Source organism: Monodelphis domestica, chromosome 7 (genome assembly GCF_027887165.1).
Source record: "Monodelphis domestica isolate mMonDom1 chromosome 7, mMonDom1.pri, whole genome shotgun sequence".
Classification (NCBI taxonomy): domain Eukaryota; kingdom Metazoa; phylum Chordata; class Mammalia; order Didelphimorphia; family Didelphidae; genus Monodelphis; species Monodelphis domestica.
This window is the reverse complement of record NC_077233.1, coordinates 268,541,820-268,554,235: the sequence shown is the minus strand read 5'-3', so window position 1 is coordinate 268,554,235 and position 12,416 is coordinate 268,541,820. Positions and strand designations below refer to the sequence as shown.

Here is a 12,416-nt window from a genome sequence, read left to right as displayed (position 1 = left end):
AAATAGTTTGTATACTATTGGGATTAGTTGTTCTTCAAATATTTGATAGAATTCACTTGTGAACCATTCAGACCCTAGGGATATTTTTCTTAATGATTACTTTGATGGTTTGTTCAATATATTTTTCTGATATGAGATTATTTAAGTATTCTATACCTTTTTCTGTTAATCTAGGCAATTTGTATTTTGTAAATATTCATCCATATCATCTAGATTGCCATCATTATTAGCATATAATTCAGCAAAATATGTTTTTAATGATTGCCTTAATTTTCTCTTCATTAGAGGTGAGGTCTCCTTTTTAATCTTGGATACTGTTAACTTGGTTTTCTTCTTTCCTTTTTTAAATTAAATTGACCAGTACTTTGTCTAATTTATTTGTTTTTTCCCAAAATATCAGCTTCTAATCCTATTTATTAATTCAATAGTTTTTTCACTTTCATTTTTATTAATTTCTCCTTTAATTTGTAGGATCTCTAATTTAGTTTTCAACTGGGAATTTTTAATTTGTTCCCTTTCAAGTTTTTTGATTTGTTTGTCCAATTCTTTGACCTCTGCCCTCCCTAATTTGTTAATATATGGAATCAAGGATATAAATTTCCCCCTGAGTACTGCTTTGGCTGGATCCCATAGATTTTGAAAGGATGTCTCATCATTGTAATTTTCTTCAATGAAATTATCAATTGTTTCTGTGATTTGTTCTTTAACCTTGTTTGGAGGATCATATTATTTAATTTTCAATTAATTTTTTATTTGGATCTCCTTGTACCATTACTAATTATTATTTTTATTACATCATGAACTGAATGGATTGAATTTATTATTTCTGCTTTTTTCCACTTGTTTGCCATGTTTTTATACCCTAGTACATGGTCAATCTTTGTGAATGTACCATGTGCTGCTGAAAAAAAGGTGTATTCCTTTTGGTCCCTATTTATTTTTCTCCACATATCTATTAACTCTAATTTTTCTAAGATTTAATTCACATCTCTTACATCTTTCTTATTTATTTTTTGGTTTGATTAACTAGATCTGATAGATGAAGGTCCAGGTCTCCCAATAGTATAGTTTTACTATCTATTTCCTGCTGGAGGTCCACTAGTTTCTCCTTTAGAAATTTGGATGCTATGCCATTTGGTGCATACATGTTGATTACTGATATTTCCTCATTGTCTATATTGCCTTTTATCAGAATGTAATTACCTTCCCTATCTCTTTTAATCAGATCTATTTTTACTTGGTTTGCTCTAACCTGCTTTTCATGACTTCCAATTTTTTTTTTAATTTTGGTCTCTAATTCATTTGTCATTTCATTTGATTTCTGAGCCTCTTTCTCTAATTGAAAGTTTCTATCTTTTAAACTGTTGTTTTCTTTTTCAACTATTTCCCACTTTTCTTGCCAATATATTCTTCCATCTTTTTCAAAAGCACTGATTTAAATTCTTCAAAAGCTTGTGGGCAGTTTCCATTTTTTGGAAGGTTTGGATGCATTTATTTGTTTATCCTCTTCTGCTTTTTCCTCTGTAGTCTGGATTTTTCCTCTATCAAATTTATCCAGGTCAAAGCCTTCTTGTTCTCCTTGGTGTTTGGAAGTTGTTTTTACTGGGCATTTTTTGCCATAACTTTGCTGGTTTTTCCTTCCCTTTCTAGTCAGAAATCTAATTGAGGAGGACAGGCTCTCTAAGTATGGAGCTAAGGAGTGAGGTTTTTGCCTGAGGCCACCTCTTCAGTCTCTGGAGCTTCTACTATTTGTAGCCCTTCTCTGTGCTATCTCTACACCCAAGGTCTGTGCTCTTTCACCTGTTGGGGTCTCAAGTCTTGCTGTTCTCAAGGGTCTTTGGTGGTCTTAGTCAGATGCCAAGGACCTAAGGGTACCATTAGGTATATATATATATATATATATATATATATATATACCCCCCATTTACTAATTTATATATATATATATACATATATATATATATATACACCCCCATTTACTAATTTATCATTTCTTTAAAAAGATTTTTTCTTGGCATTGTGGTAGAGGGTCTATAAAGCTTACCGCTAGGGAAGGCTGGTGAATTCTTTGTGCTCAAAAATGTTCATCTACAATATATATATATATATATATATATATCTTATAATTTTAGTTTGAATTCCATTTCTTGTTGTAATATTACTCCATTCTCTTCTCTCATTTTCTAGAACCATAGAAACCCTCTGCATTATTTGAATTGTCTTCTCTTCATATTTTCAGGTCTTTTTATTGGCCCCTTATATTGTTGGCTTTATTCTGAATTTCTAAATAGTGCTTTTCATTATTTTGAACATTATGGCATTCAAGATTTTTTATTTGTCTTATTTGAACACCTATAATCCTTAAATTATCTCCATACTTTATGTCTTCAGTGCCATTAGTTTTGATAATGTATGTTTTCTTTTAACTGTTACCTTTTTATTTTTTATGAGTCAAAGTTTCCTGTACCCCCATTTACTAATTTACTAATAAATATATATATATATAAATATCCCCCATTTACTAATTTATATATATATATATATATATATATATATATATACATATATATATATATATATATATATATATACACCCCCATTTACTAATTTATCATTTCTTTAAAAAGATTTTTTCTTGGCTTTGTGGTAGAGGGCCTATAAAGCTTACCACTAGGGAAGGCTGGTGAATTCTTTGTGCTCAAAAATGTTCATCTACAATAGAGCTCCATTAAAATCCAGTCTAACTGTTGCCTTTACTCAATCAAGTAAGCACCTCAGATGGGAGGATGAGTTTGTGGGGTGGAGCCACCAAGGTGTCTAAGGAAGCGTGAACCAGGATGATCAAAATTTCAGTGCCTAGATCTGGGATCAGACACTGAGTTATACTTCCAGCCAGAGGGACAAGACCCATTCTCATAGGAAAAGAAAAACAAAAAGGTTCTTTATTAACTATTTAATTTGCCCTATTGAAATAATAGCATTTTTAAAATTCTGAATTAAAACTCTATTTTCTGTTTTGAAAGCTAATTTCTGACAAATTCCTCTTTTTTTTCCAGAGCACTTCTGAGGTTTCTTGATGTTCCAGGTTTATGAACTGCCTTCATTTGGTATCCTTGACTAACTTTCCTTCATATTATAACATTTATAACATTTGCTAATTGTATTTTGGTCTTTCGTTGACATTTTACATATATTTACTTCTGATTTTTAGGATCATCTCTATTGTTTTATCTATATGTGCACTGGACTTTTAATATATATTTTTTAATATCTTTGACATTCTGCTCTTATTACTGCCACTAACACTCCTCTCTATTTGTTAGTGTTGCAGAGACCCTGAGGTGAGGCTGTTTACCCAGACTCTTGTCCTAAAGTAACTCTAGGGCAGTGATGATGAACCTTTTAGAGACCTAATGCCACCCCCACCTCCAAAGTCGAAGTAATACAGACTGCCCCAGCATTTTCATGACAGGAAAAAGCACTTCCACTGGATTGTTGGGCAGAGGGGTAGAAGAAGTAAGGAATGTCTCTCAGGCATGTGGAGAGAGGGAAGGGAGTGGCCTAAGTGCTCCACTCCTCTCCAGCTCTGCTGTCTATGAGCTACCCACCTTACCTAGACTGGGGAGAGAGGAAATGCCCTCATTGGGCTGCTTGGAAAAGTGAAGTGAAAAAATGTCTGCAGGCATAGTGGAGAGAGGGAAGGGAGCAGCTCTGCCAGAGTCCCTCTGACTTTCTAGTAAGGAACTCTGGTGGGGGATGGCACATGAGCCCACAGAAAGAGCTTTGCATGCCCTCTTTGGCAAAAATTCCATATATTTGCCACCATGGCAATATGGTATAGGACTGATCCAAGCTAAGACCTTTCCCTGAGACTTGAATCATCTTCCCTTACTGGCTTTGAGAAAATTCATGTTGGAATGTATTATTTATTACCAGCATTTCTATGTAAATCTATCCATTTCCTCAGAAGGCAACCTCTGAAGGTCAGGCAGTTTCTTAAATGTATAACTGAATAAAGTAATTACTGCCAGCCCCACAAGGCATCTACCTGGTCATGGACCTTTGCTTTTTTATTTATCCTACAAACAAAAACCAGTTCAAGGAAAACTTTACACAAATATGCCCTTTTTGTCCTTGCTATTCCCTTCTTCAAAATTTTGGGGGAACTGATCTACAGTTTAACCAGTGAAAGCCTGATTGAGATGGTTTATGTTTTTCTAGCCAAGGAATGCTAGAGGAATCTGGGTTTCATAAACCAGCTAGCTTTCCATTTCATGCCAGAGAGGGGGATATCAGTCATTTTCCCTTACTATAGGGATCTTCTCACTTAAAGAATAGTCCTTCCCATTCCAATGATGAAATAATGGGGGTGGGGTGGCATGGAGGGGAAACTGTGAGCTCTGAGCCTCTTTACTATTCCTCATTAAAATATCCACTAAACAGGATTGCCAAGAGAGTTCCAAATGTACTGTCAAGCCAATCAGAAGGAAGATACCGATCAGTTTAAAAAATCTGTCAGCCTACACTCTGGGTTCTTAGTACAAATGGAGGAAGGTTAATTACTTATCCTTTATTGGTAGTTTACATGCACCTATTAATAAAATGTTGGGAGAAAAATGAGAGAAATGATCTCATTTTATTTAATGGTTAAAAATCCCAATCTCTACTCTTTGTTTTCAGTCAGCCTGATTCTTCCTTCCTGGCTCCTCTTTTCCTTTACACACTTGGTAAATTCAGTGTCTACCAGCATGGGAGAAGAGTGAGGATGTTTATGTAGGATCATTGCTTTAGCCCCACACAAACCTGCAATAGAGCTGGTGTTCACCACCAGTGATGCCTAGAGAGGGCTCTGAATAAGCACTCAGTATCAAAGTTAGGATAAATCATAAGATTAACTTACTGGACGTGTTTTGTGTTGTTATATTGAGGCTTCAGCTCAAATTATTCTATATCTAGGCACAGTAGGTCTATTTGAGGGTTGAGGTTTGCATACAATAGCACATTTGCCATCTTGCTGTTCACATCCTTCCCATCTCACAATAATGGTTCAGATCTATTCTCATGTATTCAGGGAATAGAAACTACCTATTCCCTACTTCTTCTTGGCAGAGAATTTTGTCTCTTCCAAAACTGTTATAATAGAGCTTTGGTACATATCCAGAATATTTAAGATATCTTCTTTCCATATGGAAAGGTTGAAAGCCTATTTCAAGAAACATAGTGATGACATGGGAACGAAGACATGTGTAGACATTTTGAGTCTGCCTCCAATTAGCCTAACAAACATTTGGATGATTTTTAAGTTACTGCATAGCTGAGCCTATTTGTATCTTCAAAAGAGCTTATATATTCCTAAGCTCTTCTTTCTTTCCTTTGTTTGTGTCTGGGAGAGCAAGGTGACTCTTCATTGTTTCCAGTGAGAGAAGCAAGTTATAGGGGAAAGGATTTAAATGTCTTTTTGTTCTTTCTCTTACATTCTCAATTCTGGAAATGGGATCTCCAATCAGGGAATTTTCAGGGTTGAGAGTGTGAGCTCAAGGAATGTTGCTTTCTAGGAATCTAGGAGAGGTGTTACATCTAGGAGAAAATGGATGCTGAATTTGACATGAAATAGTAATTAAGCTAAATTGTGTACCTAAACTTAATCCCCCAATCTCCAGAGACTGAGGTGTCATAGAGATCAAGAGCTGAAGAATAATGTGCTGGGGAATTATGGTAAATGTATGGTTATTCTTACTATACCTGTGAAGTAAATATCTTTTTGTAAAAGTCACCCAGTGTCAAGTAGTTAAGTGGAACTGGAGTGTTAGTCACTGGCCCCCTTACAAATGGGAAGAACACAGTCAGTGGATGTTCTGAATGTTAGCAGAAAGAAAAGATATAGTTCTTGAGTTCTTTAAGGACCCTGGAACCCTGGGGTTTTTGCTCTCTCTCTCTCTCTCTCTCTCTCTCTCTCTCTCTCTCTCTCTCTCTCTCTCTCTCTCTCTCTCTCTCTGTCTCTCTCTCTCTCTCTCTGTCTCTCTCTCCCTTTCTTTCTCTCTCTCTCACTCTCTCTCCCTCCCCCCCTAAGTTTTGAATAAGTATGCCTGGCAGGGGTGGAGTTGGGGAAGAGGAATGCTGTTATCTTTATATGAGGAGAGGACTTCCCTGTTCATTTCCCTCTCACCAGCTTCTTCTTTTAAGGCCTGTAATACATTTCATGTGGCAGACAGGTGTTGTCTGTGCCTGAAAGAACACAATTTGAGACCATTCTCCAAAAATACCAGCTACTCCTAAAGTTCAAGTGCGCTGCTAACTTGTCAAAAAGTCATTTCTATTGTCTTCATATCTTAGCATATGTAAGTTATCTCCACCCACTCACCCCCACTTCCAAAGGAGTTGGAAACCTATAAGGACCACTTTTACTCAGGGTTCATAAGAGAGAGGGAATTTGACAATGCTTTTATACAGAAAGAATACAGTGAATAAATGATATCTCTTCAGTTCAAACTAAAGGAATTCCATACAGCTAAATTACAGGCCAAACTTAATCAACCAGATGGTGATATTAACCTGGCAAAGTAGATTTCTTAATTTTTAATTAATAAGAGGAATTCATGACTCTCTAGGCCACATATCCTACAATAAAATTTCTAAGTAAAAGGGACTATCTTAATCTGGCCTATGAAAAATTCCATCTAGCTGAAGCCTGTGATGACCCAAAGATTACCTTATTGGTATCTTTATCCTGCCCCAGAAACATGTGTTTATCCCCTGTAATAAAAACCCTTGCTATATCAGTGCTCTCCTTATTCAAACTAAAGTCCTTCACAGGCTCTCTCCCATTGTCTTGCTGAGATATTGAAGAATATTTTTTCTGTTACCTATGAACTAAGTGGGAGCATATCTTAAAATCAGTTTTGTAATTTATAATCCCTTTCTCTAATTATACAACTTCTAACTATATTACTCTTCCAATAAAACATTAATTCATTCATAGGGTATCATAAGAGTCAGTAAAGTATTAATTCAGCTTTTTTTCTATTCTTTCATTTAATTCTTTACATGCCCTCAAATGTTTATTCTCATTTCCTTTCTTCTTTTAGAATATCTCTTTATTCTCTTTTCTACCCCTCAGTTCAATGTCTTTTAAAAGTGAATATCCTTGAAAACATAAAATAATTTCTTCCATTATTTAGGATTTTTGTAATTAAAACTAGATGTAAACAATTGGAAAATCATTGATTGCTCATGAGTGGGATGATCTAACATAATAAAAATGACAATCTTAGCCAAATAAATTTACTTATTTAGTGCCATACCCATTGAACTTACCAAAAACCTTTTTTGCTGAATTAGAAAAAAGCAATAAAAATGTTCATTTGGAATAACAAAAGATCAAGGATATCCAGGGAAATCATGAAAAAAAAATGCAAAGGAAGGAGGACTTGTAGTCCCATATGTCAAATTATACTATAAAGCAGTGGTCATCAAAACAATTTGGTACTGATTGAGAGACAGAAAGGAGGTTCAGTGGAATGGACTTGGCGTAATTGATCTCTGCAAGACAGTCTATGATAAGCCCAAAGATCCCAGTTTTGCGACCAAAACTATTTGAGAAAAACTTCTGTGTAAACTGGAAGACAGTATGGGAGAGATTAGGTTTGGATGAACATCACACACCCTATACCAAGATAAACACAGAATAGGTGAATGACCTGAATATAAAGAAGGAAACTATAAACAAATTAGGTGAACACAGAAGAGTATACTTGTCAGATCTTTGGGAAAGGAAAGAATTTAAAACCAAGCAAGAGTTAGAAAAAAAAATCACAAAATGTAAAATCAATAATTTTGATTACATCAAATTAAAAAGTTTCTGTACAAACAAAATCAATGCATCCAAAATTAGAAGGGGAGCAACAAATTGGGAAACAGTCTTCATAAAAAAAAAAACCTCTGACAAAGGTGTAATTACCCATATTTATAAAGAGCTAAACCAATTGTAGAAAAAAATCAGCCATTCTCCAATTGATAAATGTACAAGGGGCATGAATAGGCAATTTTCAGTTAAAGACATCAAAACTATTAATAAGCACATAAAAAAGTGTTCTAAGTCTCTCATAATCAAAGAAATGCAAATCAAAACAACTCTGAGGTATCACCTCACATCTTGCAGATTGGCTAACATGACAGCAAAGAAAAGTAATGAATGCTGGAGGGTATGGCAAAGTCAAGACATTAATGCATTGCTGGTGGAGTTGTGAATTGATCCAACCATTTTGGAGGGCAATCTGGAACTATGCCCAAAGGATGCTAAAAGACTGTCTGCCCTTTGATCCAGCCATAGCACTGCTGGGTTTGTACCTCAAAGAGATAATAAGGAAAAAGACACATACAAAAATATTCATAGCTGTGCTCTTTGTGGTAGCAAAAAATTGGAAAATAAGGGGATGCCCTTCAATTGGGGAATGGTTGGACAAATTGTGTATGTTGGCAATGGAATAATATTGTGCTCAAAGGAATAATAAAGTGGAGGAATTTGACCTATGAAGGTCAATTTAAAAGGTACCTATGAAGGTACCTAGCACCCTTTTGTATTAGATCTAAAAATAGACCTAGCTTAAGGGCTTTTGCCTTACTATATGTATGAGTTAAGTACTTTTTATTGTTCAGTAAGGAGTTTTACAACTTTATCTTCCCCTAAAGTATGCCTAAGTATGGGTGGAGTAATTTTAGAATTCCCACCTTCCTGAGCAAAGTCCCTTCATTGTTTTAAAATGGGGAATGGTCCTAACAAAAAGTTCTAAGGTAGAATCTGAGAGTTTTTAAGATTCACAAGTCTGAGAAATTTTAAGATTCACAAAACAGAGACTGATACATTGTGGTACAATCAAATGTAATGGATTTCTTCTTCAGTGGCAATGCAGTGACCCTGAACAACTTGGAGGAATCATTGAGAAAAACCACTATCCACATTCAGAGGTTACACTGTGGGAGTAAAATCACTGAAGGAAAACAACTGCTTGAATAAATGGATCAAAGGGATATCATTGGGGGTGTAGACTAAATGAACATCCTAGTGCAAACACCAACAACATGGAAATAGGTTCTGGTCAAGGACACAACTAATACCCAATGAAATTGTGTGTTGGCTGCGGGAAGGGTGGGTTAGAGGGGAGGGAGGGAAATAATGTGATTCTTGTAACCAAGGAATAATGTTCTAAATTGACTAAATAAACTAATTCAAATGCAAAAATAAATAAATAAGGCAAATGGTAGCTCAAGACACAGCTATGAACAAACAAATGATGATACCTACAGGCAAATCTTGAAGCACAATCACACAAGGTAAGTTGAATTGAATGTATTTGGCATCCAGACTGGGCTAGAAAATTGGGAAATTGAGTGAAGTCTACAAGTAGTATAATAGCTCAAAGTTATTTCATGACATTTCTTCCTGGTTTAGTGTTTCTGTCAATTTATTTGGGGATTCACTATCTGGGCTTGATATAAATGGTGGGTTTTGATGTTTTTGTTTGAGAGAAGTAATTTATAGAAAAAATGTACATTACCAGTCTTGCACTTCATATAATCTTGCACATATCTATAATACCGAGGAATATTTCAATTTTAAAAATTTAAAAATACTTTGCGTAACTTTGAGTGATAGGACATATTGCAGATTTTCATCAAGTAAAGTAGATCTCCTTTTTCCATGTCTTTGTACAATTCTCAAGGTATGGAATGTATTCTCTCCTTATTCATGAAGCCAATCCTAATCCTATGGAATTAGCTTTTATTTAAATAATTTGTATCTATTTCTATGAATCTTAATTTTTTCTCTGTGTACTCATATACTTTTTGTTTCTTCTATAAAAATGTTTCTTGAGACTATGCATTGCTTCATTCTTTGTATTCTATTCCTTGCCCTTAGCATATTTAATACTAATAAATTTAATAATAATAGTACAAACATTTAATAATTTTTGTACTTTGATTTATTTTTCTACTAATACATACACATTTCTTATTTCCTTGAGTAGAATGAGGTAGAGTGTAATTTCCTAAATTATTTAGTATCTATATGATTTGGGAACACCATTCCATCTCACTGGGCCTAAGTAATCTCATCTGTAAAATGAGAGTATTGGACTAAATGACCTATAAGTTTGATTCCAGACCTAACATTCTAAAATTCAAGGCTGAAAGCATTAAAAAAGTTTTATGAATTCACAGAGACAGATATAATGGATAGAGCACTAGACTTGGAGTCAGATTGATCCCAGTTCAAGTCCTAGCTTATATGCCAATTGCCACCCACAGGGAAGGCAAATCAACCTAACAAGCAGCAAGGAGAGAGATAGGAGACATCAAATGGTAGGAAAGTCAAATGACCACCACAGTTATGCCCATCATTTTCCCTCAGATCCCAGTGGAAACTATTTGGGATCTGCAACTAGAGGGCATTAGGACTAGCAATACTTCTAGCTCAGCATGCACCTCCATAATGCTGGGAAGTAATTTCAGTGGAGATGCCCCCTGTCAACTCTTCTTGTAGTACTACAGCCACAGATACTAACAACCCAGAAAAAACTAATCAAAACAAAACAAAAAGCTCTTGCCTTCAAAGATCTTGGCAGAGTGATATGATTCAACATTACAAACTATTATGATTTTATCAGAAGAAATTACATTTAAGAAGCATTACCATCTGCTTTGCCAAAATGCTGTAAATCCATAATATTAAGAGTTGCAACTAAAAACTTCCCTAAGTAGTGTTTTCCCACTAAAATGTGAACTCTTTGAGAACAGAAATTACACTGCTTTTTTCTACTTGTATCTGCAGCACTGAGAACAATATTTTTCATAGTAAGCCCTTAATCTTTTTTCATTCATTCATTCATTCATTCATTCATTCATTCATTCATTCATAGTTAGGTATATGATTTAATGTCTCTTAGCATCCATTTTTTCAAATCAGGAGTAACAATACTACCTATTCCAGAGAATTTCTGTGAGCATCAAATGAGATTATGTAAAGGTATTTTGTAATGTAAAAATTATGTAAAATGCTTTATGATTCCTAAAATACTAGATATATATTACTTTCGATACTATTCTGGCAGAGGTAAAATAGGTAGCATCCTGAGCTGAATTTTCCAAATTACCTGACCCAGTTTTTATTCTAAGACTTGTGTTCACTTAGTGCTACACTAAAACTAGAAAATCTCTTTAATATTACCTGGCCTCTTATTAATCAAGCCTCAAATAGCATCAAACAGCATTGTACTCGATAAATTATGATTCAGGGTGTAATGAGCAGGCACACAAATAGAACAATGTTCAAAGGAAGCTTATTAACTCACCTGTCATATTGCAGTACACAAGAAAAGGTCTCAGGGGCCCACTTCCATCTGAATCGATATAGTAAAAACCAGAAGTGTTACCTCTGTGTTTATAGGCTTCACAGGATTGCTCATAGATGGCTGTAAAGGAACAGTATTTATTATAAAAGGAATAGAATCTGTTAACATTTTTAATTGCTGCAAAATAATGTTCTAGATTTGAACTACTATGTATACCATATAGTGCCAATTGGGAGAAAATTGCATTGTAGTCATAAACTTCATATTCATAATGAATAAGTAATTATATGTAACTAGAATGGGGAAAAACATAGTAGGATTATATTTTCATCTCATGTAATTTTATTCATTTCAAGCACCAAAGGAGAATGGATTTTCAAAGGTAAAACCCATGTTACTGAATTTCTCAATTAAACCCCCAAATTAAGCAACAAATACTTTCTCTATTATAGTTATGTAATATTAAACTGTACATCTAAATCGCATTACTTTAATGACCATTTCAAAAGCTTTTTTATCATCCAATAATCATAATGTAGTTAGAAAATTAAAAAGTAATTATACTTTCCACTTTTGTAAAAATGATTTAAAGATGAAAAGTATTTTAATTTAAAAGGAACATATTTAAAATGGCAACTTTTATCATTAAAATTTTTAAATGGTTTATAATATTCACTTAAATGTTCTGCTAATGAGGCTTTAAGATATTTTGAATTCAGAAGAAATATTTACATGAAATATAAATTTCCTACTTTATATTCTAATTGATTATTAAATGTTTTGCATTATACAAGCTGTGTGATTAAAAGATAAGGATAACATTTTATTAAGCCTCAACACAAACTTGTATGTAAGAGAATCAGGTTAGATTCTTTGCCCTGTGCATATATGTTATACATACCATATACATATATAACATACATAACATATGTTATACATAACATGTATTATGTTATATATATGTATTATAACATATGTTATGTATCTCCCCCACTCTATACATGAGTATTTTGGTTTTCAAAATAGGCATAAAAAATAATTTATATAATGAAAACTGATATGATCATC

General features: G+C 34.1%; 1 protein-coding gene across 2 annotated transcripts in view; it reads right to left on the bottom strand.

The window, feature by feature from the left end:
• Positions 1-12,416, bottom strand: part of CNTNAP4 (contactin associated protein family member 4) — a 677,206-nt gene that overhangs the window by 165,158 nt on the left and 499,632 nt on the right. For both annotated transcript variants that reach the window (XM_007497949.3, XM_007497950.3), the window contains exon 12: positions 11,349-11,468. In XM_007497949.3, the coding sequence (XP_007498011.1) occupies positions 11,349-11,468 (120 nt within the window). The remainder of the gene's footprint in view (positions 1-11,348; positions 11,469-12,416) is intronic.